General features: G+C 43.6%; 1 protein-coding gene and 1 pseudogene across 3 annotated transcripts in view; one reads left to right on the plus strand and one right to left on the minus strand.

Annotated features, from left to right (window-relative positions):
- Positions 1–6,364: 6,364 nt before the first annotated feature.
- Positions 6,365–9,709, minus strand: LOC118119290 (annotated as a pseudogene).
- A 3,028-nt stretch (positions 9,710–12,737) lies between these two features.
- The window catches only part of kif20ba (kinesin family member 20Ba), a 34,003-nt gene continuing 19,457 nt past the window's right edge, over positions 12,738–27,283 (plus strand). For all 3 annotated transcript variants that reach the window (XM_035172727.2, XM_035172728.2, XM_035172729.2), the window contains exons 1-20: positions 12,738–12,885; positions 14,050–14,158; positions 16,071–16,160; positions 16,265–16,381; positions 16,521–16,659; positions 17,160–17,344; positions 18,206–18,260; positions 18,651–18,857; positions 19,149–19,260; positions 19,405–19,470; positions 19,606–19,752; positions 20,668–20,830; positions 20,923–21,072; positions 21,316–21,426; positions 22,003–22,142; positions 22,581–22,701; positions 23,380–23,512; positions 23,755–23,936; positions 25,289–25,711; positions 26,221–27,245. In XM_035172727.2, the coding sequence (XP_035028618.2) occupies positions 14,051–14,158; positions 16,071–16,160; positions 16,265–16,381; positions 16,521–16,659; positions 17,160–17,344; positions 18,206–18,260; positions 18,651–18,857; positions 19,149–19,260; positions 19,405–19,470; positions 19,606–19,752; positions 20,668–20,830; positions 20,923–21,072; positions 21,316–21,426; positions 22,003–22,142; positions 22,581–22,701; positions 23,380–23,512; positions 23,755–23,936; positions 25,289–25,711; positions 26,221–27,245 (3,674 nt within the window). In that variant the 5' untranslated portion in view covers positions 12,738–12,885; position 14,050. The remainder of the gene's footprint in view (positions 12,886–14,049; positions 14,159–16,070; positions 16,161–16,264; positions 16,382–16,520; positions 16,660–17,159; positions 17,345–18,205; positions 18,261–18,650; positions 18,858–19,148; positions 19,261–19,404; positions 19,471–19,605; positions 19,753–20,667; positions 20,831–20,922; positions 21,073–21,315; positions 21,427–22,002; positions 22,143–22,580; positions 22,702–23,379; positions 23,513–23,754; positions 23,937–25,288; positions 25,712–26,220; positions 27,246–27,283) is intronic.

Genomic DNA, 27,283 nt, shown 5'->3' on the forward strand with positions numbered 1-27,283 from the left:
TGTATGCTACATGTTGATATGAATCTTATTCTGGGTCAGAGAGGACAACACATAATGTAGCTGTAATCAAATGGAAGAGCTTGTTTCAGAATTTGAAGCCAGTATAGACAAGATTGTTTGTCCTGTCTTTTCTAAATAAACCAGCTGCAATGATTCAGTGATCATTTAATCAACTGTATTAAAAGATTATGGTGAAGGGGTTAAGATGAAAGTGTGTAAATACAAAAGATTTTAAGTGCCCTGTAACATCACAGATTAAAATGCCAGCAATATGAAGGAGTCATTTCCCACCATTACGATATCTGATTTTGTATCTGTTGGGACCTGGTATTTGTGAACTACAGTTCGGCCTACATGTGTCGTCAAAAGCCTTGAGCACATGTTCTTTGTTCTGGAGACAAACCAGAGCCTCCAGAACTCCATCTCCCAGGGTGCCTCAACGTCACACAGAGGTGTGAAAACCGACCGGGGACACAAGTTTCAACTACTATTGGTCACTCTGGGCCCCATGACCTGTGAGGTCACCGGGCCAATATAAGGCCAGTTCTCCCTTCCTTCTTTCTCTTTCAACGCGACCCTCCAAGAGGAGCCCACCTCTCTGTGTGCGCAAGAGGTGCAGCTTTCCACTCACCGAGCGAGGGAAACCTCCTCCAAATCCAAGCTCTACCAACCTTCAAGCAGTGACGCGATGTCCTGCCTGAGAACTTCGAACAGCAACTGAGCTGTACTGCACAGCAGAACCACAAAGACAGGAGCCGCAACCCAGCAAGACGACTTTACTGGACGAACAGCACATCCACCTTTTTTCCCTTTCCATGGACGGGTAACACAACTGGGCTTAATAATTATACTAGGCTAAGCAAAGACTGTTTATTCGATTCCTTGTGATGTTTATAAGTTTGATTTGTGTTGCTGTGATATTTTGGTTATAAGTTATTTGAAAGTTAATGTTAGTTATGCTCTTCAGTCTTTCCTTGCAAGCATCTAGTAACTTTCTCTAATTAGGCACCAACACACACACCCACATATCTCAGCACCCATCTCTCTGACCCCCGCTACATGTCGTAAACATTCAAGGGGGGGAGGGGGGGCTGTTATCTTTGGAGTGGCCAACCACCATTTTGGAAGCACGCTCACTCACACAGACACACACACACGCATACTAACATACATATCTTTATTTAGTAAGTACACCGTTAGTAATTTGTGTTTTTATACTTTATTATATTCATAATAAATGTTTTTCTTTCATAAATTAAAAATAATAATATTGCATAATTATGAGTTTTTGCCAACTGTACTCTGCCTCACACGGGGCACCATTATGTTGTGCAATAATGCATTAAACGTGACACCATTTTATGGTAGCACGTTTAATGCATTATTGCACAATCAGTTTTTCATCAGTTTTTCAGCCAATGTGATTCTGGTTATTCTGATTCACACTCCTCCGATAGTGTACGGTTAACTCCCTCTTCACTCCCAAGATGGGACAGAATCCCATCTGACCCCAAGTCTTTGGGAATTAAGTCACCTCCTGATCCTCCACTGACAGGAAGAGGTAACAGCTTCCTAACTTCCCATCTCCCTGACTCTGACACTGACATTGATGACATATGTAGTTTATCTTCTAGAACACATTGTGCCTCATATTCTTCTCATCCACTGATGCACGACACATTTTTCCGTGCACAACTCTCCAAAGGGGGGACTTCAACATTTCAAGATGTTTTAGCACCCCCCCCCCTCAACCAGAGAGACCTGCAGCAGGTGATGCACGTGCCCGGACCTCACAGTGTCCGCGCTTTGATTTGCTTGAGTTTCTAGCTAAAGATATTGAACAATTTGATCCAGACAACTGTGATAACAATACTGATAATTTCTTTAGGGAACTAGATCTCAGCTTAAGTGATGTGCCAAATGCAACAGAAAGAGAGAAGGTTAGACTCGTGTTAAAAACCAGCTCTACAGCTGTTCACAAGTTTATTCAGTCACTTCCTTCCAGTGTCACAAGTAACTACACAGAGCTCCGTCAAGCACTAGTCGAGGAATTCTCTTCTACTGCTGACGAGATCACATCCATTGTTACAGCATCCCAAATTAAACATTCACGTCGCGAAAATCCCAAGGATTATTTCAGACGTTTGATGCATGTTTATTTTAAGGGAAAGAACACACCAGGCCTAGAAGAAAATCCCACCTTCAAGTCCTTGTTCTTACGTAACTTACATCCATGTATACACACACATGTTGTACTGATGACACAGCAAGGAAAACCTTCAATGCAGCAGATCAGGAAGATGACACAGGTGGCTTGGGAAACTGTTATCACTTTCAAGGCTACAGTAGGTGCAACCGAGCCCGTCAAAACAAACAGCAAGGTGTCAAATTCATCCACCGCCTCAAAACTTCACCCTCAAAACAAAACAAAGGGGGGTGACAACAGGCAGCGTAGGGACACAGAGCGTATCCACCATGTCCACCAGCTTCCCAGAGATAGGCATTCCCACAGTAGAAGCTGTAGGAAACCATACTCTGAAATTCTGGCCCAGACAACTGACCACTACTCAGAAGATGACGACAGCATCTCTGAGTACAGTTTAAAATATGGTTATGACCGAGCACACAGTGACAGCGCCTCTGAAGTCCTCTTGGACTCTGGCTCCCCAGAGCGTTACGGCCCTGAGCCACGACACAGGCGATTCAGAGCTCGCTCCTCACGGCCATAACCAACACAGTTAACTCCTGTACTGACAGTAGGTATTAAGTTTCTTGCAGTTAATATGAAAACTGTTTTTTAACAACAGCAGCAAACTCCAAAACCTAAATTCTGATTAAACTTATATACCACTGCCAACTTTGTAAATATGTTTGGATCGACTACTTTTCATTCCATAATTAGAATGTAGTCCATACCACACATGTTAGGACATTAGCATATTATTACAGAAACTTTGAAAAATTATGACACCCTTCCCTTATGACACCCTTCCCCAGCAAAACCTGCCTGAAGGTTAAAATTGTTAAGTCTGCCAGATCAGACTGAGTACTACATTGAGTAGGATCCAAGGAGTGAACAAAACTCTTGGACATTCCAAAAATGACCTTATCATTGTACGTGCCACTCTCTCTGCATCTTACCGTACAATTTACAATGTCTAATTTTTCCTTTTTCTCCCTAACCTAGTGAAGAGCACAAGTTATTCATATTGTACTGTCATTGTAATCTGAATTATTTGTCTCATTTGAATCTTGCTTAGCCAAACTAGACAGTATAAACAAATGTCCAGATGTTACCATCCAAATGAACTGAATGTTCAAGTTCGCCCTCAGGAACACACGTCAGGTGCGATCCTGAGAACGAAGGGGGGATGTTGAGACCGGGTATTTGTGAACTACAGTTCTGCCTACATGTGTAGTCAAAAGCCTTGAGCACATGTTCTTTGTTCTGGAGACAAACCGGAGCCTCCAGAACTCCGTCTCCCAGGGTGCCTCAATGTCACAAAGAGGTGTGAAAACCGACCGGGGACACAAGTTTCATCTACTATTGGTCACTCTGGGCTCCATGACCCATGAGGTCACCAGGCCAATATAAGCCCAGTTCTCCCTTCCTTCATTCTCTTTCTACTCAACTCTCCAAGGGGAGAAGTGTGGCTTCTCTAGCTCACTCTTCTTTCTACTCAACCCTCTGAGAGGAGAAGTGTGGCTGTCCAGCTCACTTGCTCTTTTCAACTCATCCTTTCGACTCAACTCTCCGAGAGGAGGTCACCTCTCTTCTCAACTTCAATGGAGGAGAGGTGCAGCTTTCCACTCACCGAGCGAGGGAATCTTCCTTCCAATCCAAGCTCTACCAACCTTCAAGCAGGCCTGACTGGAGCAGACTGCTAAAACCTTCCAAAAGGCAGCGACGCGAGGGCCTGCCTAAGAACCAGCTCAAGAGCTGCATCGCACAGCAGAACCACAAAAACAGGAGCCACAAACCAGCAAGACGACTTCACTGGACTTCGAACAGCACCTCCACCTTTTTTCCCTTTTCATGGACTGGTAACACAACTGGGCTTAATAATTATACTAGGCTAAGCAAAGACTGTTCATTCGATTCCATGTGATGTTTATAAGTTTGATTTGTGTTGCTGTGATATTTTGGTTATAAGTTATTTGAAAGTTAATGTTAGTTATGTTATGCTCTTCACAGTCTTTCTTTGCATGCAACCAGCTACTTTCTCTAATTTGGCACCAACACACACACACACACCCGCTACATGTCGTAAACATACTGGGGGTCCTGTCTTCAAAGTGGCCAGCCGCCATTTTGAAAACACACTCACTCACAAAGACACACAGACACAGACACGCACATGCATACTCACATACACATATTTATATAGTAAGTACACCTTTAGTAATTTTTGTTTTTATACTTTATTATCTTCATAATCAATGTTTTTCTTTCACAAGTGTTGTTTACATTAATGTTGCATAAGTGTGAATTTTGCCAACCTCTACACTGTCAAGAACTCTATATCCTTCAACTTTGCTAACTATATATATGGTAATTTTGGTTATAGTTATTAATTTAATTGTTAATCAGAGTTCCAAATTTGTATTTAGTACTTTCATGAGACTTAATCAATAAATCTTTTCCCTTCCTTTGAAGGGTGGTGCCCCTTTAATCAAGTAAAGTTATTATTTAATATTAATGTTTTTAACCCTTGTGTTGTTCCTGGGTCGGATTGACCCAGAGTGTGTGTGTGTCTGGGTGTGTGTGTCTGTGCGTGCGTGCGTACGTGTGTGTGTGTGATCATCCACAAGCCCTGGCCGGTTAGGGTTAGGGTTAGGGTGACCCAAGGATTGTCATTATCCAATTCTCCTGGGGGGTCATTTAGACCCACACCTGATTCCAGTTGTAATCTAGGGGGGTACATTAGACCCACAGTTAGGCCGGTGTGCCATTCTCCGTGTGCCACCCTCCCTGACCATGGCACGATGTCACGTCAGGAGCGTTTCACCAGAGAACAGGTTCTCCAACAGCTATTCTCCCAGCAACCATCCTCTGAACCCGAAGAGGACGCGAAAGAGCCAGACCGAGAAGCGGATGGACAAGGAGATGGAGAAGCAGACAGAAAAGCAGACCGAGAAGAAGTCGTGGGTGGCCTGCGATGCAAAATCCAGCTACGCTTGGAAGATGCAAGTGTACACCGGAAAGCCGAGCGGCAGACGCCCAGAACGGAACCAGGGGTTGCGGGTAGTGCTCGCTGTAACGGAGGGACTGCACGGTCGTAACGTCACGTGCGACAATTACTTCACCTCCTACGAACTCGCGCGGCAGCTCCTGGAGAGGAAGATCACCGTGGTCGGCACTGTTCGGAAGAACAAGCCCGAGCTCCCGACCGGGCTGCTCGCGGTCAAGGGAAGAGAGGTATTCTCATCCAAGTTCGCATTCACGCCCACTGCCACTCTGCTGTCCTACATCCCAAAGAAAAACAGGAACGTGGTGCTCCTGAGCACGCGGCACGCCGAGGCCGACGTCAGCGACCGCGAGGACGGGAAACCGGTCATCGTCCTGGACTACAACCGCAACAAAGGTGGCGTGGACAACCTAGACAAGGTGATCGGAACGTACAGCTGCAGGAGGATGACCGCGCGCTGGCCCCTGGTCGTTTTTCACAACATTCTCAACATTCTCAACATTCTCAACATTCTCAACGAACACGGCAAGCGGAACAAGCGTATGTGTTCAAATATGTGTTCCTAGAGCAGCTGGGAAAGGCTCTCGTGACTACGTTCATCGCGCGAAGGGAGCGCATCCCCCGCACGGAAGCGTCCGCCGCGGTTGTGAAGGCTGTAAAAGCCGCCGCCGCCGCACAGAGAGCTCTTTGTTTTTTCATTACTGTTGCATCAGTGAATTTTGCCAACCTCTACACTGTCAAGAACTCTATATCCTTCAACTTAGCTAACTATCTATATGGTAATTTTGGTTATAGTTATTCATTTAATTGTTAATCAGAGTTCCAAATTTGTAGTTAGTACTTTTATGAGACTTAATCAATAAATTGGCTATCTTTTCCCTTCCTTTGAAGAATGGTGCCCTGAGGTAACTTTAATCAATTAAAGTTATTATTTAATATTAATATTTGTAATATAAATATTCAATATATTATTTTGATATTTTGAAATTTGTTGAATGCCGAAAGGCACACCATTTCATGGTATCACGTTTAATGCATTATTGCACAACATATCTCACCATAACACTTTACATCATAATAGACACACAACATGGTGAGATCACAATCTTTGTAGTTCAGTAGATCTCGCTGTCATTTGTCCCAGTATAAACAAAGAACCCAATAAAGGACCAAAGTTGCAATAAGAACTTATTTTAATGAAAGAAAGTCAATCTTGATGAACTGTAGACAAATGTGCTCAGTGAACTGGTGCCATCTATGTCCACTTTTCTGAATACCCCTGTGTTTTGGATGCAGACGTCTCCATGGGGATGTAGGATGTGATAGAACTTCCTGGTCTGTGTTAGATTTCAAACAACAGATATTCAGGGACTCTAACACTCTGAGCTAATCATTGGCTCTGAGGCCTCAGTCTGAGGACATGTGTTATCCAGTGTCTCTTTCTCATTGTCTTCTTTGGCCCCATGTACCAGTGTCAGCTCTCGTGCTGATTGCTGGACTTTCACCTTGAACACGTCACACTTCTCAGGTAACAGGCCTTTGTTGAAGAGCACAGACGTCAGATAGGAGAACAACACGATGGCAGCAATGGCAGACAGCATGGAGATGGTCTTAACTGGAGCGTACTGGACATAAACTCCATCCTCTAGAACACATCCTGGGAAGTGGAGGACAACTGGCAGCCCGAGTGATGGGAGTCCACTGAGAACTCTGAGCACCAATCCCACCACACAGCCCATAACAGCTCCGTAACCATTGGAGATATTGACGAAGAGGACGCAGACCAGTTGAGGGAAGATTATGACGTAGCCCAATTCAGCAATAAGAATCCAGAAGAGTAAGACACTGTTTTTCTGGCTGGTTAGTGATGTACCAACCAAACCCACGACCATCACAGCAACTCGGATCACCCACTGAATCTCTCTGTCTGATGCCTGGAGAAAAAGTAGAGAGGAGGAGGTGAAGAGGTTTGAGATACTAACTCTTATCTTATAATTCAATGTTCTCACCTGTGGCCTCAGGATGTTCTTGTATATGTTGGAGGTGAAGACAGAAGCAGCAGAAATCAAACCAGAATCAGCAGATGACATCACAGCAGCAGCAACACATCCAGTTCCGATTATGGAGATGAAGGACGGGGTGAGGTGCTGTAATGTGAGGGCAGGACTTGAGCTCCCCACGTTCATATGGAAATGGAGAACCATAAGACGTCAGGTTCCAATCTGAGGAGCAGACCAAAGAAAATTCATACAAAAGAAAAACATTACAGTGGACACCGTATAAAGTGATCAAGGACAAAGTAATCAACCGTCCAAATCGTCAACAGAATCGCTCCTATTCAAAGGCTGGTTAAAGAACTTGGTTATAGTGATCAAGTAGTCTGCTTACAGTGATCATTTGGTCTTTTTATGTTTGGACAGTAAAATAGTTGTTTGTTTACAGTTGACTCTCCTGCACTAAGGACTGTGACTCAGCTCTTTGTTTTATATGGTAATGGATCAACCTTGGTTTCAAAACCCACTGTTTAGTACACAAATCAACAAAAGGTCACCTTGCTCTCTACCTGCTCACTAAGTTATGCAAAGATGTTGCTCCTTGGTTTCCTGTGATTTAACTATTGATTTAACATGTTTTGTTCTTTCCGTAACATTAAATACAACAGATAAGTGGATGTAAGATGTCACAGTTTACATAAGTATGTAGAAGTTGTCAGTACCTGTAGATGCAGCAGCTGCCCCAAGCAGTATTGGAGGTGTTCCAAACACAAGTATGACGAAAGCAGCGACAAAGCACGAGCTTAGCTGTGGCTAGCTTAGCTGTGGCTAATGAAGAAGCTGCCAACGTCCTCTGGTGTAAACACTGATATCCCAGACTTCCCAGTGCCTTGAAAATGAAACAGATTTAAAATATGAGTCATGTGTCTTTATCTTGAGGATTTCTCTCAACACCAGTGAAGTACATTTGACATCAGCCACAGTTTTGCTCCATCTTACAAACATCAAGAAATCATCCATCATGATCCCGGTCTTCTCCAGTCCTGGTGCACCGATCCAGGGAGCGTGTAAGGTGTTGTTCATCAGTGTCTTGCTGATGTCCAAGCAGTTAGGGTTCATCAAGACAAAGGGAACACACAGCCACTGCAGAGACAAATACAAATGTAAGTAATGGACAAGGACTCCAGCACTTTATAAAACCTTAAAGAACAGCAACTCACCAAGCTAATGAATATAAGAACAAGCTGAATAATATCAGTGTAGGCCACAGAGTAGAGACCTCCCAGCAGAGTGTAGATGATGACAACTGCAGCAGAGATCCAGATACACAGAGTGTAGGGCAAATCCAGGACCACACTCATGGTGCCTCCTGTTAAACACCTTGTATCAGTGGAATTCTACTTATATACAGTCTGTACAAGTATCACTGACTCATATTCCTTCAAATACATTTATTTTAAACTGACATTTAAACACACACATATATGAGGAGAGGTTAAAGTGCTCCTGTATATTCTTACTTACCTAAACAAATCAGTGTTACAGTCAAGAACATCACATCAAGAGAAATTGAGGCCAGGCTCAGTCCAGCTGTCAGAACTTGTCCATACTTGATGTGGAAAGGGTCCATCATTGTGACACACCTCATTTCTCTTAGTGGTTTAGCAAACACCAGGCCACCTTGATTTAATGAGGGGAAAAACAGAAACTAATAATATCAAGAAATCACTAAAATAATGATTCAACTTGAGGTGAATTGATGAAGTAAAATTGCCAACTTAAACTTACATATAATAAAAGATAAGCTGTATGCAGTTAACATCGTGGCTGCCCAGGTTAGTCCCATTGACGGAGTGTACACCATCTCAGCTGTGCCAACAATGAAGCCTCCTCCAACCCATGTAGCTGCAGGATGGATCAACACACAGCAGATATTTGGACAAAGACTAAAGGTGAGATCATAATTCAGTATTATTGATCAATAGGACCAGTAGGACTTCAGCCAACCAAGACTGTTGTTAGTCAAATCTGATTTGGCTGTTTATTATTCATATTAAACAACAATTCATGATGTGTTCTTGTAAAAGTAATGCTTTTATAAATTGCCAGATCTTTCTGCCTCCATGCCTGGGACAGACAGTTTCCATCCTGTTGTCTTCAGCTGAGCTGTCCTCACCTGTCATGGTGAAGATCCCCACCACCCAGTTGATGCTCCGGTTTCCCAGTAACGTCATCTCCATCTCACTGGCTCCACTTTTCTTCTGTTCCCTCTTGGACTTGAAAGAAGCCCAGATGCCGGTCCCAAGGACCATCAGGTAGAAGAGCACCATCAATATCACTCCTGGGATGTTCACTGCCATGATGAAGAATGTTGACTGTCTTTCACACCAGCGTGTTTTTACCTGAGTGACTGATGAGAGAAACTGGGAAAACAGCAGACCCACTTTTGTAAAAACCTGTTTTGAAAAAGAGACATGTAGACGAGTGTAGCTTCTCAGACAGTGACTCAGATTTACTGCTTCACTCTCGCTCGTGAAACTAATAATGGGCCTCAAGAGACTTTGGGCAAAATGAATTTCTTCTGTGGGAAAGAATGGGCGTGGCTACAGGGCGACCTGTCACACAGGTCTGAACATGAGGCTGATGAACGTTGATTAAACTTTTATATGGTAACTCATCAAAGTGTGTGTGTGTGTGTGTGTGTGTGTGTGTGTGTGTGTGTGTGTGTGTGTGTGTGTGTGTGTGTGTGTGTGTGTGTGTGTGTGTGTGTGTTAGTTTGTCTCCCATCAGAAAAAATCTTAAAAGATTTCTTGATTACATTTTTACTGAATAACTCTCACTTCTATTACACAAGATAATGTGGCCTCGATGCCCAGATGTAAAAAGCCAACAGAATAAAAACACAACATGCCTCCATACAGCTCCTGTGGTGTCATCCAAGTATCCGGAAGCCCTGACATTCATATTGCACTCGAAACGGCGTCATTACATTTCATTGAGCTGACGCTTTCATCCAAAGCGACTCACAATAAGTGCATCAACCATGAGGGAGCAAACCCAGAACAACAAGAATCAAGTGACTACATTAGCTTCAAAAAAGCCAAACTACAAAGTGTTGCATGTAAGTGCAACTAAACAGAACGAAACTTTTTTATTCGTGAACAAATTCATGATGAGAGAAACTGGGAAAACAATAGACCCACTTTTGTAAAAACACGTTTTGAAAAAGAGACATGTAGACGAGTGTAGCTTCTCAGACAGTGGCTCAGATTTACTAATTCACTCTCTGCTCGTAAAACAAATATTGGGCCTCAAGAGACTTTTTGGCAAAATGAATTTCTTCTTCACCAACCTAACGATGTTTTCATAACCTGCTCCGTCATCTGCTCCGTCACTACCAGGACACAACTCTTCTTTCAGCTCCTCAAGCTTCACCTGTTTCCTTCAGCTTCTTCTTTTGGAAACGCTTCTTATATCCACACACCTCAAGTCTTTGCTTCTGTGAATGTGCACATCCCAAGTAGTGAGATGTCAGCTGATCGAATGAAACACAAAAATGCCAAAAGCTACAACAGTGACTGTAAAATTAAATAGTGCATTGTTTGTAAAGGGCTTTCTTTGGTCTGCGGGGATGATGGTTGCAGTTTTCTCAGAAGTAAAGATCTGGACTCTGTCCTCAGAACATGAAGTAAAGACCTGGACTCTGTCCTCAGAACATGAAGTAAAGACCTGGACTCAGTCCTTTAGAACATGAAGTAAAGACCTGGACTCAGTCCTCAGAACATGAAGAAGATCTGGACTCAGTCCTCAGAACATGAAGTAAAGACCTGGACTCAGTCCTTTAGAACATGAAGTAAAGACCTGGACTCAGTCCTCAGAACATGAAGTAAAGACCTGGACTCTGTCCTTTAGAACATGAAGTAAAGACCTGGACTCAGTCCTCAGAACATGAAGTAAAGACCTGGACTCAGTCCTCAGAACATGAAGTAAAGACCTGGACTCTTTCCTCAGAACATGAAGTAAAGATCTGGACTCAGTCCTCAGAACATGAAGTAAAGATCTGGACTCTGTCCTCAGAACATGAAGTAAAGACCTGGACTCAGTCCTCAGAACATGAAGTAAAGACCTGGACTCAGTCCTCAGAACATGAAGTAAAGACCTGGACTCTTTCCTCAGAACATGAAGTAAAGACCTGGACTCAGTCCTTTAGAACATGAAGTAAAGACCTGGACTCAGTCCTCAGAACATGAAGTAAAGACCTGGACTCAGTCCTCAGAACATGAAGTAAAGACCTGGACTTTGTCCTTAGAACATGAAGTAAGACCTGACTTGTCCTTAGAACATTAAGACTGACTTTGTCCTTAGAACATGAGTAAAGACCTGCTCAGTCCTCAGAACATGAAGTAAAGACCTGGACTCTGTCCTCAGAACATGAAGTAAAGACCTGGACTCAGTCCTCAGAACATGAAGTAAAGACCTGGACTCTGTCCTTTAGAACATGAAGTAAAGACCTGGACTCAGTCCTCAGAACATGAAGTAAAGACCTGGACTCAGTCCTCAGAACATGAAGTAAAGACCTGGACTCAGTCCTCAGAACATGAAGTAAAGACCTGGACTCTGTCCTTTAGAACATGAAGTAAAGACCTGGACTCTGTCCTCAGAACATGAAGTAAAGACCTGGACTCTGTCCTCAGAACATGAAGTAAAGACCTGGACTCAGTCCTCAGAACATGAAGTAAAGACCTGGACTTTGTCCTTTAGAACATGAAGTAAAGACCTGGACTCAGTCCTCAGAACATGAAGTAAAGACCTGGACTTTGTCCTCAAGTTGACAATCTTAATTAGTGTTACTAATGTAAAATGTTTACATGCTCTAATGTTCAGAAAACACATCACTTTTCTCAAACCTTCAAGCAGGAATTCACTTTATTCATGTTCAAGAACCAGGAGTTTGAGACTTTTCTGTGAGAAAAACATCAACTTGTCTTACTCACTGAACTTATTTCCCCTGACATATTCACAAGTCATATTAAACATTGTTGTTGTTTAGCCCATTCTCCTGTTTCACTAAACCAGTTACCATAAACGTATCACTGGTTTGGAACCATTACAATATATTCAGATTTCCGACCAGAAGACGTTCCTGAACGCATCAAAGGAAGGACGCATGCGCCGTCCCGTCTTGAATCCTATTGGTCCGTTTCAAACTCTCACGCGCCAGTCGTGCTGTTGTGGATCTTCGCGGTTGTTTGCGCTGAATGGAGGAAGTGGAGAGCGGCAGCTCGTGGAGGCACTTCCGGTGGTAACAGAACCTGCCAGTGATTGTAAAGGCAGCTGGTCGAGGCAGCTGGTCGAGGCAGCTTCACTGCTGCCACCCGGTTGGTTGATGACTCGCTCCCTGAGATTTAATCATGATTCATAAATGTTTATCAGCGTGTTTCTGTTTTGAGCACCAAGAACACTTATCTCTATTTCCCACTTGTGAAACATGCTCGTTTATGTGGCTGATTTCTTTGTCACGTTTGTGATTCTGCTTGTTTAAACAACAGCGGGGCCTCAAAGGCAGCTGCGTTTACAATCAGTGGCAGTTTCTGTTGACACCGGAAGTGCCTCTGCGAGCTGCCGCTGCCACGATGTGAGTTTGCCTTTACTGGAGAAAGTGTGTCCGTCTCCGGAGCTCATGTCCCGGGTCACACTGTCAGGTGAGGGTCGCTAGTCACAGCCATGTGTCAAATAACCTGTGGACAGTGGTTAGGTAGCTGGTTAGCGTTAGCTTGGCTAATGAAGAACTGTTGACAGCAGCTGTCGATGATAAACGAAGCAGTTAGCATCCAGCAGTTAGCTTCCAGCAGTTAGCTTGAGCGCAGGACGTGTAGTTCTCCGTGTTTCACGTTATTCACGATGAATCTTTGTCCTGCACGTTAACCACGTATTTGAACGACACTACACAAAACTCCACGTCCAGGTAGACAGATGCTGAAACCAACTCCGGTGTCAAAGCGACTTGGCAGCCTGTTGAAGCTGCAGGATCTGGTTTCACATCTGATTTAATCTGGAGCAACCTGTTGGTCGGCGGGTTTCTCCCTCGAGGCTGAAGCGCTGCATCAGGCTCATTGATCAGAGGCGACACTAGTGCTTTGCCTTTACTGCCAAGTTAGTTAACAAATATAAAGAATTTGCGTTTTGTGCAAGAAAAACATATAACATGTTTACAAATGTAGCAGACAATAGAAAATATGAAAATGTAACAAGAAGTAGACAAATATTGTTTGTGCAATATGTTCTGCAGCTGATGTATCACTTTGTATCAATTCCCCCCATCGGGACAAAGTATATTTGATTTGATTTGGGAAAATAATTGTGCAATATGTTGTAAAAAAGTAGAACAGGATTGGAATGATTTGTACATTTGTTTGTCCAGTATCCTTTTTCATATGTGGAGATGTTGAACATGATTTATTGCTCTGACTGAAATATGCACACAATACATATATCATAATATCTATTGTATGGTGTTATACATTTTAGTATATGAATGAACTATTGAACTATTCTATTGTTACCTTTCTAATTTCCCATTTGTTTGTAACAGTATTAATAATACTACAAATAATAGAAGTAAGATTAGTAATGTGCGCATAGTTCATATATATTTAACATCCTAGTCTGAACCATATACGTTGCACTGTATAATCCTTAATTTTTGAAAGCAAAGACAGAGAATATAGAAACATTATTAAAAAAATAATTTAGCTGAAATTTTTGGTTAAAGTCATTCAGATTGTAATATCTATACAAGGCTCAGGATTTATTGTTCTATCGTCAGATTGTATTTTGAGTGTTGAATCTTCTCTTTGTGGTTCCAGGATGATGGAGTCAAGCCTCAACAACAAGGCAGAGAGAAGAGAGCAGCTCGAGGCAGACGAGCTGAAGGGCGACGACTCATCAGAATTCAGCACTTTACCACACTCACAGGTAAAAGGAAAAAGAAATGAACAAGTGAAGGAAAAGAAAACATTGATGGATGAGTTAATGAATTCAATTTACTCAAGTATCACAGATTTTACTCAAAATATAACAAATAAAGTTTTATGCATAATTAGCAGCAGGTTGTCGGGTCCGACTCGTTCACAACAACAGGAACATGTGGGAACATCAGGCGAGGGGCGGAGCCTGTAGAGCAGCAGGGGCGGAGCCTGTAGAGCAGCAGGAGGCCGGACATGACGTATAAACTCTGCTGTGGAAAGATCAGTGTTGTTGTTTACAGCTCGTCCACACCGGCGTCGGCCCTCAGCACCAAAAGATCTGGAACCTCCTCAGAGATCTTAATAGGGGGCTGCAGGAAAAGTTCCACTAAATGTCCAGAGCAACTGACTCTGACTTTGCATTTTCACACACAGCCTGTCCAGAACATTTCTGGAACATGTCAAGAGTTCAGTTGATGTCAGCAGCTGCAGTGAACTGAAAGCCTCCACAGGTTAACATACCTGGGAAAGGTAGAGCCTGTTGAAAGAGTTCTGTCTGTATGACATCTATTCATGTCTAATACAGTACTTGTTCCTGTTGTTTGGTGTGAATGTCAAAGTACACTGACTCTGACTAGAGCCCCCCCTCACCTTCAGACGACGGCACTGGCAGGACCAGATTTACACTCACTACAGTTACTGGTGTGTTAAGGTTGTGATGCCAGGGAGGAGCGCAGGGGGGGGGGCTTTCACACATACATGAAGAATACCAGGGCCAATCAGAGGCAGAGGAGGGGCGGCTCTGAGCAGAATGTGGGCAGAACCCCCCCCCCACACAAAGACGGAGGTGGGCGCACCAGAGGGACCAAAGCAAAGGTTTAGTTGAACTTTAGTTGAAGAGGCTATGGCTGCAGCCATCGAGTAATCGAGGGTTCTATCAGTTATTCCATCAGTTAATCGAGTAATCGGATACATTTTATTTTGCCTTATTACATAAATATGCAAAAGAAGCAAAAGACACGACTCTTAAAATAAACAAACCAACATTTTCATTGGTTAAATTGCAAACTAAACCTTTTTAGTACCATCTGGTTTTCTCAACATTTTCTGGTATGTAAAAACAAACAAATAAAATACAAGTATTACAATGTCAAATTTCTTTTTAACAAAATAGGTATACAACTTAAAACTAAGGCGTAAATTCAGAAAACCCTCTCTTCTAATAGTACACTTGGTCTTTGTGTGGGTGGTTGGGTGGTGGAGCTGCCACAGTTGTGTTGGGTGTTACAGCTTTTCAGACATATACTGATTATATCACTTGCCCACAGCGCCATTTTGATTTAGTTTTAATATAGACATAAGAAGCTATTTTGATCGTTTGTGGAACAACGACGCTGCACTGGATGAGTAGAGCTCAACGCGTCTGTTCCGAGCAGAGTTTTGTCACTTGACCGACACGACACGGAGGAATTGGTGTCAAAAGACGTTTAAAAAAGTTCCTGATGTTGTAAAACCCGTCAATATAGACACAACACAGACGGACGTGTCCAAGTGAAGTTTGTCAGCAGGATTATGCAAAAACTGCTGAACAGATTAACAGTAAATTGATGAGACATGAGAGAAAGAACTCATTACAATTTGGGGTGGATGCAGGATTTTTTTAAATCTTAAAATTTAACAGCGCTTGATTTCTCAGAGAATAATTCCTGGATCTTGATGAAAAACATTATTTTACAGAACTGATATGAGTGTGTGTGATTTGGTGCAGCTTGATTGAATTGCAGGAGGCTGTTTGCAGAAGTTTGAGCTCTACCAGATCCATCTGTTTTCACTATGTCTCTGAACCACTGACACGTTGTTGACTAATCCAGATGTGAGCTTCAATCTAAAGTCCAAAAATGTGTCCTATGCTTTTCCTGCAGCATTCCAGCATCGAGGAGAGAGACCACCTTCAGGTCTTCCTCCGAATCCGACCCTTCACCTCAGCAGAGAGAAGTAACGGAGAGTCACTGGTAAAATAAAGAAACAGGCACTCGTATGCAGGGAGTTGATTCTGTGGAATAGTTGTTTTTTAGTTAATCTGTTCTGCAAACAAACATCAGCTGTTTTTTTACAGGATTGTGTTGCCATCGAGTTTCCTGACACAGTCCTGCTGAAGCCTCCATGTTTGTCGCTCTCGGCGAGCGTTGACAAATCACTTCCACAGACTGGACAACGCTTCCAGTTCTCTCAGGTCGGTTCCTCGGGCAGACTAGGAAGCCACAGGCAGATTTATCTTCTTCCACAGACTTGTTATGATTTCTTCTTCTTCCATTAAACACACTTGAAAGTATCCACTGATTATTTCTGAGCTTGTTTCCTTCTTTCCTCAGGTGTACGGTCCTGAGGCGACGCAGAGAGAGCTGTTTGAAGGCACAGTGAAGAACTTAGTGAAAAATGTTCTTGAAGGAGAAAACTCGCTGGTTTTCACTTACGGAGTCACCAACGCTGGGAAGACCTTCACCTTCTTAGGTCTGTTCCTCTCCCTCGATCATTTACACCCCGTGTAGACCTGGTGTTAACCTCTGTCCTGAGTGGTCAGTGCTAAGTTCAAGTCCGAATGCACCTGAATGCATCCTGAAATCTGAGCACTCATAGGTGCTTTCACAATGCAAATGAAGGACTGCAGACTCAGCTGACATCTCTGACCCACTGCAATTTAAATGTATTCGTGCTTTTTATGCTTCTCATTGACCACATGTTGATTTGAGATGACAAATGTTTATTTACATGCAGGAAGTGAGATGTGATCACAGGAGACACATTGAGGACGGATGGTAATACCAGGTGTGAATAGGGCCTTAGACGGTGCTACAACGGTTAAACAATATTGTGACAGTTTGAGATGTCTCAGGAGAAAGTGATCTTGAGATCAGCAGCTTCTTTCAAGCACTTAGTTTGATTCAGATGTTTGAGTTTAATGATGAAGAGGAGGAGGAACATAACATGACCACATACTCTTGTCCCTCCAGGTCCAGATGCTGATGCAGGGATCCTGCCCAGGTCTCTTGACGTCATCTTCAGTAGCATCGATAAGCAGGTTTTCGCCGGGACGACCATCAAACCTCATCACTGCAGAGATTTCACCGGACTCAGTGCAGAGCAGCAGGTGGAGGAGACGGTGTTCAAGAGAAACCTCTTCAGGCAACTGAAAGAAGTAACTGCTCTATTCACCTGCTTGAGACAAGGCTGCTTGAAACTAACTAGGTCAAACCACACACTGTAAACAAAGATGGACGACATGACGGCTCACAATTGTGAATACAAATGCTCTTGATCGCCCCCTGGTGGCCGGCTGCAGTATAGGTCTAATACTAAAAAAAAATCGAAGTAGACATCTCACTGATGATTGCTCAAGTGTTTCTGATCAGTTTGGTTTGAATTAATTATTTGATGATATAAAAATGGCTGAGATGTCATGATTGACAGCTGAGACTGACTCCTGATTGGTCGAAATCCTGTAAGAGCAGGACTTTACTACCATGGCTCCACTTCACGATTACTGCTGCACAGACTCTGAATCTAAATGATGTCATCACCACAAGTTAGCAGCGTTAGTATCGAGTTCGTATTTTACCATAATTTCTGTACAAGAGACGCGTCGTCCATCCTTAGTCAGCGGCTCAAATACTGTCTCGTGTCTACAGGTGAAAGTCTGTCCACCTGCCGGCCATGAACGACCATGTTCTCCTCGTCCCGTCATTGGTCTCAGTTTTTCTCCAGTTTTTAAAACTTTAAAAGATCGATTATAATTGTCTATGAAACTGCATGAACTCTATTCCATTATTAGGCCTCTTAAGTTTTTGCTCGTCCTTTGCTTCAGGTCAGTGAAGTAAAAGTGAACTTCACTCTCACTGTTACATAAACTGTTAAAGCTTCAGAACTGCAGCTGAGGAGAACCTGCCTGTTCCCACTGTTTCCTTCCTTGCATCTTCATACTAATGACTCTTATCAAGCGCTGACATTGCCCCTGGAATTGTTCGTTAAATAAACCTGCTGTTTACTATTTGTCTTTTAGAGTGACAGGAGCAATGCCAGCCTGTTGAACTCGACCACCAAGACGCTCATTGAAGGTAGATGTGTTTGTTTTATCTATTTGTTGAAAGTGTAACTTCATCCTTAAGTGTCTCAAAAAGATACCTTTAGAATGTAGTGCTGGGAGGCGAAGGCAGTAGAGGGGTCTCACCTTCAGTTTCCTGACGGACCACAGCCGTCCCGAGCGAGATGAGTCCAAGATGGTTTGAAACACTCGGTGCCATTAGGAGCCATATTCAACATAAATGCAGTTTTTTTTTTATAAATGTACAATTAAAACCAATATAGATGTGTGTCATCAAAGTTTATAAACGGCTCAAACACACATTGAACAGTAATCATTGTAATTAGCTGTATTCTTTATAAAATGTATTAGAGAATGTGTTATGTTGTGTGTTGCTGCTGTTACTGATTAGTTTTCTCTGAAGGTGCCTCCGTCCTCGGGACGACTGTGGCTGCAGAGGACAAAATCAGCCTGGGTCTGCAAACGCACGCTAAGTTCTCAGTTTGGGTTTCCTTCTGTGAAATCTACAATGAGAACATTCACGACCTCCTGGAGGTGGCCTCCAGCGGGGCCCTGAGGAGGACGGTACTGCGTCTGTCACAGGATGTCAGCGGCAATACCTTTGTCAAAGGTTCGTCGAGCCGGTTTAATGAAATGACTTCATATGTGATGTTTAATGAGATGCGGCAGGTTCACCTGCTGCTTATTAACAAATCATTTTTTGAAGTGACATGTCACAGAACATGTTAATCAAACCATCAGGAGGTTTGGATTCCGGTTTTCCACTTGGCAGTGTTGGCTGATGCTAGTAAAAGTTTGGAGAATTCTTTAACTCCTGCTTTAACTCCTGCTAGTGTGCCTGATGTGTAGAAAAACAACAGAGGACCTTTTATATAAATATCTTTGTGTATTTTGTATTTAGATCTGCGCTGGGTTCAGGTCAACAGTGCAGAAGAGGCGTACACGGTGATGAAGCTGGGGAAGAGGAACCAGAGCTTCTCCTCCACCCGACTCAACCACCTGTCCAGCCGGAGGTGAGGAACGAGGCAGCAGCGTTGTCTCTGTGAAAGACGTTTTATCGACTAACCGTGAATCGGTCGGACTCTACTCTTAAGTTTGTGTTTACACCATTTTGATATAAAGTTGATGAAATATATGTTTTGTCTGTCTCTCTACAGCCACAGTATTTTCACCATTCGCATTTTGAGGATTGACGCTATTGGGAAGGTCCCCATAGTCAGTGAGTGAGTAAAACCTAAGATTTAACAGGAAGGCTGGAAAAACTCGTGTGCAGAATGAAATTAAGCATGAAATGTTGAACATGAAGGTTTATTGTGAGGGACCATGTTGTTCATGTAGATTAATTTATTTGTCATCAGGTTGTGTCTGTGTGACCTCGCCGGCTCGGAGAGATGCGCCAAGACTCAGAATAAAGGAGAGCGTCTGAAAGAAGCTGGAAACATCAACACGTCACTGCTCATCCTGGGAAAATGCATCAATGCACTGCGGCACAATCAGCAGGCCAAGTGAGATTATTACCTCTGTCGTAGAAGAGGGAGCAAATTGCCGGGTCGGAAACTAAACCGGCAGCTGCTGCAGCTCAGGCCTCTGTACACCAGCTTTTTTAGATAACTTTATTTATTTATAAGGTTAACACACATTACCCCTTTGACCCTAAAGCTCTGAATAAAAACTCATTCTAAAACCTGAGGGTTTTCTGAAGAGCTGGCAGAAAACTATAATTTCTCTCTGAAGCAGATAGACATGAAATGAAATGTGAAAAAAAACCTTGCTTACATTGTAAATCATTCCATAAACGTGATGAACATAAAAAAAACAACATCAATAAAGTCGCAAACTTGCCAGGACCCCAACGTCTTCCTCCTCCGACATGTCTGTTACCGACTGAGTCGGGATCAGCAGGAACAGCGTCTGAATCTTCCTCGTTGTTGTTTTCATCAATGAAACTCTGCTGCTCCAATATCGCTCCCCCCTCTTAGAGCGCTAACAACTACCTTTCAGTGAGTCATGAATTTCATCAGTCACATGTCCTGAAAATGATGACATAGTGATCCGGTTCTAAAGGAAGAAGCACGCAAACGTCGAGCCTTGTCTTAAAGGTATATAGACGCACATGTTGCATCTGATCTTAATGGGTTAATCATACATTTCTGTTCTAGGCCAGTGTTAGCGAGCTGGCTAAGTCTCAACTTCAGGTCTTTGGTAAAATGCTAAAAACATTAGGAACAAACCCGACTAGTAGAATATCTTGTTGTTTTCTGTCTTCAAAATGGGTTTCTGCATTTTTAAACCATTCAAAGAAAATGATTCATACTTAATCCTTCACTTCAGCTTCATGAGTGAAGCAATTCAAAACCTAACAAAGGTTAAAAATGCACAAAATATCAAAGCCAACTAAACCGAACCTTTCCCCCCCTCAGGCTGCTTCAGCATGTTCCCTTCAGAGAGAGTAAGCTGACCCACTACCTGCAGAGCTTCTTCTGTGGCCGAGGCAAAGTCTGCATGATAGTCAACATCAACCAGTGCGCCTCCATGTACGACGAGACCCTCAACGTCCTCAAATTCTCTGCCGTGGCACAGAAGGTGCATTTTCTCAAGTCCATTTATTTTCTATGAAAAACCAAACTACCACTACATCATCAGACTTATGTATTAACCAAATCCTCTGTTTCCAGGTTGTAGTCCTGTCCACAAGGCCTCCTGCCACTAAACCGCAGAGGTCTGCCGGTGACGTGCCCTTCGTCATCAGCAGTGCTGAGAGGAAGACTCCTCGCAGCAGGAGGAGCTCTCTGATTGACTGGGAGAGCAGCCTGGAGGATGTAAAGGTGGGGACCTCAGCCAGGATTTCATTTATTACAGTTTGTTGTTTTACTGCTGTATTTGGGGTCTTTCCTTTTCCTGGCTTTAATGATTCACCAGATAAACCTTCATAGGACACAGTGTGAAATGAGGAGAGAGCGAGGAAGACGGCAAAGGGCCGGATCAGAACCAACCTGTAGCCGCTGCAGGGGAACTCCAGCGTCCGTGTGCCACAAACCTTCATTGTGTCTTTTCATGCGTTTGTCCAGGAGGAAGTGGACAATGAGCACGAGGAGGAAACCAGCCTGATGGAGGAAACTATGGACCAGACCGGAAATGAAGACGATGATGAAATCCTCATCAGCAAACAGACGCATCAGGTCAGTCCCTTCACGTTTTAATGTGTTTAACAAAGAAGTTGGAATCAATTCATTTTGTAAAGTTAAATTTTCAATTAATGGAATCAGTAGATATTTATATTGAGGCACAGAGTGTGAGAACACAGACTGATGTGTTTTCAAAAGCTGAGCAGGGGGCGTCAGATTATTTCACATCTGATAAAATACAATATTTTCATAATAATAACTTTATTTTTACTGTGATTTATTAATGTGCTTTTTCCTTTCAACTTTAATAAACGCACATATTGTACATATTTCATAGTTTATTTTATATATATTTTTTAAATCTTTATATGCTTATATTTCTAATTTTGCATGGAGCTATTGTAACAAACACAATTTCCCCCTGGAATCAATAAAATATTTCTGATTCTGATCAGAGCAGAGTGCTGAAAACATGGTTTTGTCTCTGGTCATTTTCTGAGATCATCTGTGTTTCTGTCTTTCTTCATTTCACAAAGTGTTTTGCTCTCAGCTTTCTGCCTTTTCATGTGTAATTATAACATTTTCTTTCACAGGACATGTATTGAATATGTTTGTTGTGTTGCTCTTCAGAAGCAGGTGGCGCTGCTGAGACAGCTGCAGATTCAGCTGAAGCAGGAGCGAGCGGCGGGTCTGCTCATTGAGGCGCGAGTGAGAGAGGAAATCAGCAGAGAATTCTCTGACCTTTTCTCAGAGATGCAGATCGACTTCAAGTGAGAAAGTTTTATTAAAGATATTTTTCAGGCTGTTTCACTTTTATTGATAAAACGGTGAACATGAAATTACAGAGAATCAGGAAGACATGCAGCAAAGTTAATGTGATCTCCCTTTAACTCTCACGAGTTCGAGGATATCTTTTCAGTCTTGTTTTACACTTCTTTACCAGTTCATCATTGTTTTGGTTTCGTAATGTATTTGTATATTTGAGTTGAAGGATCTCAGGGATTTTTAAACCTGGTTCTTACTCAAGTCACATAACAACACAAACTAACAGATGAAGAAACAGACATTTTGTGAATCTTTGTGATATAACGGTGAAAATGATGTGACTCCTTCGCACAAAACTGTCTCTGGAGGAAACCGATCAAAATGTTCACTCTGATGAACTCTAGATACTTGAGCAATAGAAATGTGTGTGTTTTCTTGTGCAGTGAGCGCTTGGCGAGGGAGAGAGAAATCTTGGAGGAGCGAGCAGAACGGAGGCTCGAGATCTTTAAGAACCTCATTGACAAAATGACCAAAGCTGGAACCGGTCAGGATGCACAAGACATGGTATCACACTCTCTCTCTTCTTTCTTAGGTCAGTCAGTATAGCTGCTTTCAGACATGAACTGAACTCCGCAGATCCTTTGTGTTTTCTCCGGAGGACGTACATGTGTGAACGCAAATGTCCGAGTGACTTTCTCTGCCTGACCTCCAAGTATAACGTCCGTACAGAGAACCTCCCGCTGTGTTGTGCATGTGTGAAAAGCAACACGCAGGTAAACTCAGCAGCCAGCTCTCCAGAGTTCACCCGCAGGTCATGTCTGAAACATGTCATTAATGTGAAGACGCATTTTTGATGACACAGCTCTGATGAGTACAACATAACGTTACATATTATTTAGCTGACGCTGAATGACAGTGAAGATGATTAATATCTCAGTGGCTGCCCGCACACTCAGAGAAACATCTGTGTTAATCTTGGAGTTTGACTTTTTCTTGACACTCTGTCTACAGCCTGTCGCTGAAATAATAATTAAGCCTGTTGGAGTAAATTCATTTGCCCTGAGATCAAAGGGAGTTGCAAGTTTTCTAATAATTCATCTTTGCAAATACAGCTCATTTGATGTCTTTTTGACACCTCCATTATTCCCCAAGACGAAATTTGTACGTCACTACTCAGGTGACTGTGAATTCTGTACTTGCAACATGTTCGTTCATCTCCCTGCCGTTTCCTTCCTCCTGCAGGACAAATCTCTTGACCCCTACTCCTCCGACTTGACCGACGTAAATGAGGCAGCAGGTAAATGTCTGGGCTCAGGTGAAATGGGAGCCGTGGAGGAGCTGCAGAGGAAGGTGTTGGAGCTGCATGAGCACAAAGGTAAAGATGCAGATGAATCAGTTTCTCTCTATGTTTTCAGACATGACCTCCAGAAAATGTCCATCAACCACTTAAACAGCACATTGAATATACAGACGTCATATTTTGCATTAGAAAGGTCCATAACTGGATCAGTATTGCAAGACTAAAGTGATGAACAGCAGCATGTGTTTCTGTGATTGACAGCTGTAAACCAACATGTCACTGCTTCTTACTTCCTGTTGGATTCATTCATTTTCAAGGCGAAACCAACGAAGAGGACGAGGAGACAATGACGCTCCTCTCTCAGCTCCAGGAGAAGTCGTCAGAGGTTTCCCGGCTGGAGAAGCAAGTGGAAGATCTGCAGAGGGCAGCACAGACGCGCTTACAGGGCCGCTCCTCGGCAGTCGAGAAGGAGAGTTCACCTGAGCGAGAGCAGCTGCAGGTAAGAACCGTGGACCTGACCAGGAGAGAAGTTTAAAGATGATGATTTACACATATATTAACAGGACAGTTCACCCTAAAATTTAAATTCACTCATTATCTGATGTGGTCACTGAGGTGGTCACTGAGGGGGTCACTGATGTGGTCACGGATGTGGTCACTGAGGTGGTCACTGATGTGGTCACGGATGTGGTCACTGAGGTGGTCACGGATGTGGTCACGGATGTGGTCACGTCCGGGATGTGGTCACTGAGGTGGTCACGGATGTGGTCACTGAGGTGGTCACGGATGACTGAGGTGGTCACGGATGTGGTCACGGATGTGGTCACTGAGGGCACGGATGTGGTCACTGAGGTGGTCACTGAGGTGGTCACGGATGTGGTCACTGAGGTGGTCACTGATGTGGTCACTGAGGTGGTCACGGATGTGGTCACGGATGTGGTCACGGATGTGGTCACGATGTGGTCACTGATGTGGTCACTGATGTGGTCACTGATGTGGTCACTGATGTGGTCACGGATGTGGTCACGGATGTGGTCACTGAGGTGGTCACGGATGTGGTCACTGAGGTGGTCACTGAGGGGTCACGGATGTGGTCACTGAGGTGGTCACTGAGGTGGTCACGGATGTGGTCACGGAGGTGGTCACGGATGTGGTCACTGAGGTGGTCACGGATGTGTCACGGATGTGGTCACTGAGGTGGTCACGGATGTGGTCACGGGCCCCTTGGGCGAGAGCATAGAGACACAAGCTTGTGCAGTGGAGCTAAAACCAAGTGTTGGAGACAGAGGCTGAAAAGAGGAGCAATGGACAGTCTGAGGAAATTGACGTGTTTTCTGAACTTTAGAGCATGAAAACATTTTACAGTAATAACTCATTAAAACAATATGACTCCTTTAAGTGATTATAACAGGTTTTATGTCTATTTGGTTTGAATTTCCTAAAAGTCTCCTCCTCGCTCTGCAGTTCTGTCAGTTTGTGTTGCGCTCACTAATATAAAACAATTACTGAGAGAGATGTAAATTTGTTCTTTGTGCAAATGAATCAATCATTCGATAACAAGAAGTTAACAAAGAAAATACTGCATCCACTTTTCTGTCCAAACTAGGAAGTTCGTCCTTTCATCTTCTTTTATTGTACTTAACGCTTGAGGTCAAAAGTCGTTACCTGGAAAACTGACTCAGCTTGACAGTAATGAAGCCCAATTGTTTTGATGAGTTACATGTGAAATTCCTTTAATGAGCAGCCCTTTAAAATAACACGCTAAGTTCACTGTGTCCCTGAAAACAGACATTCTTCAAATAATTGAGTCTATTTGATGCGGTTTCATTCATCTTTCCTCCTGACACCTAGGAGGCGCTGGCAGCCCTGGAGAAGGAGAAGGAGGGCAGAGAAGATGTCATATCTGCTCTGGAGTACCAGACTTTGGGCAAAGAGGAGGCTCTGGCTTCTTTAGAGGAGGAGAGGAAAGCAAGGGAGGACGCCATTGCCTCAGTTGGCGAGCTGAAGCTAAGCAAAGATGAGGCGATGGCATCCCTCGAAAAAGAGAGTAAAGACAAACAGGAAGCCATAGCAGCTCTTGCAGAAGTGAAGGAGGCGCTCGCTGCTCTCAGTAAAGAGAAGAGCGTCGTAGAGGAGGCTCGCTCTCTTCTGGAGACAGAGAGGATGAAGACGAGCAGACTGGAAGAGGAGAGCGAGAAGAGGCAGCAGCAGGTTGACGCACAACAACAGCAAGTCATGGACCTGACTTCCAAAGTGGAAGCCGTGGAGCGTCAGGTGAGCCAGAACTTAATGTTTAACCTTTTGACTTAAATTAAACTGTAAATAATTCACTGAGGTCTTATCCTCCTGTAAAGTTTGGTTTTAAATAGGGCTGCTCGATTAATGCAAAAATCACTACTCATTGACTTTGGAAACATCACACATTTACTGAACAGGTGTGTGTGTGTGTGTGTGTGTGTGTGTGTGTGTGTGTGAACTGAATCACATTAAGTCATTTGTGTCCCCCGTGTTGTGCAGGTCAACGTGTGCAAAATGTTGAACTTTTAAATATGTGTCTCATAAACTCTGGAACCATTTAAACAAACTCAACATAAACTTCAAGTTAATTAGTGGACTCCAGCACAGAGTTCAGGTCGTTAGACACTAAAACTGTGACGCTGTTGAATTTGTTCCGTTTACTGGTGTTTATGCTTCATGCTCTGAATCTTCTCGTCAAAAGGTGACTTGTTGGTTTTCATCCCAAAACAAAAAGACATAATTTTTTGTTGTTGAAATAACTACAGGTGACAAGTGAGAGGGAGAGAGCAGATCAAGCGTTAGTCCAGCTGGATGAACACTCGAAGCAGCTCCAGGTGAAGACTTCTCAGATCCACGTCCTGACGCTGGAGCTGCAGACCTCCACAGCGTCGCCCGGCAGCGTTGGTGATCGGCTGAGAGACGAGGTGTCAGTGCTCAGGAAGAATCTGGCTGATGAGAAGGAGAAAAATGAGAACAAGCGCATTCAAACACTTGAGCTGGAGCGTGAGCTGCAACAGGTAAAAGAACAGCTGGAGCAATTTAACGAGAAGCTTCATCAACAGCACGAAGTTGAAGAGCTGAGGAAGAAGCTTCAGGAGCAGGAAGTGATGTCACAGCAGACACTGGATGAGCTGAGATCTAAGCTTGAATGTCAAGAGCGTTCCTCCAAAGAAGACGGACACGAGCTCAGAGCAAAGGTAGACGAACAAAGACAGGCCTCAGGAATACAGCTGGAGGAGCTGAAATGCAAACTGAGTGAACAACAAGAAACTTCTGACAAAGTCTTAGATGATCTGAGGCTAAAGTTCAGCGAACAGGGGAAAACTGCAGAGCTGCTCAAGGCCGAACTGGAAGAGGCTAGGTCAAAGGTCAAAGGTTCCTCCTGCTCTGAAGAAGAGGTCAAGAGGTTAAACTCTGAACTCCAGACAGAGGTGGCAGCCCTGAGAGAAAAGCTTTCCAACATAGAAGAAGCTAAAGCGTCTGCCTCCGAAACCAAAGCTCCGCTCGCCTCTTCAGAGACTGAGACAACGCCGACTGAAATGGACAGACAGACAGAGAAGAGGGCGTCTGCAGAGCTGCAGAAGAAGCTGCTGGAAAAGGAGGTTCAGGTAACAGCCCTGCAGAAGAGCCTGCAGGAGGCACTGGAGCGGCGGGAGGAGGAGGAGATCCAGGCGGTTCAGGAGGCTCGACGTAGGGAGGTGGAGAGACGCAGGGAGCTGCTGGCTGTCGCTCACGAGGCCATCGCTCAGAAAGACGAGGACCTGGAGAAGAAAGGCGGCGAGATCAACAGGTAGTTGTTTATCTTCTGCTACATTTACACTTTACAAG

The sequence above is a fragment of the Hippoglossus stenolepis genome, chromosome 12 (genome assembly GCF_022539355.2).
Source record: "Hippoglossus stenolepis isolate QCI-W04-F060 chromosome 12, HSTE1.2, whole genome shotgun sequence".
NCBI classification, from domain to species: domain Eukaryota; kingdom Metazoa; phylum Chordata; class Actinopteri; order Pleuronectiformes; family Pleuronectidae; genus Hippoglossus; species Hippoglossus stenolepis.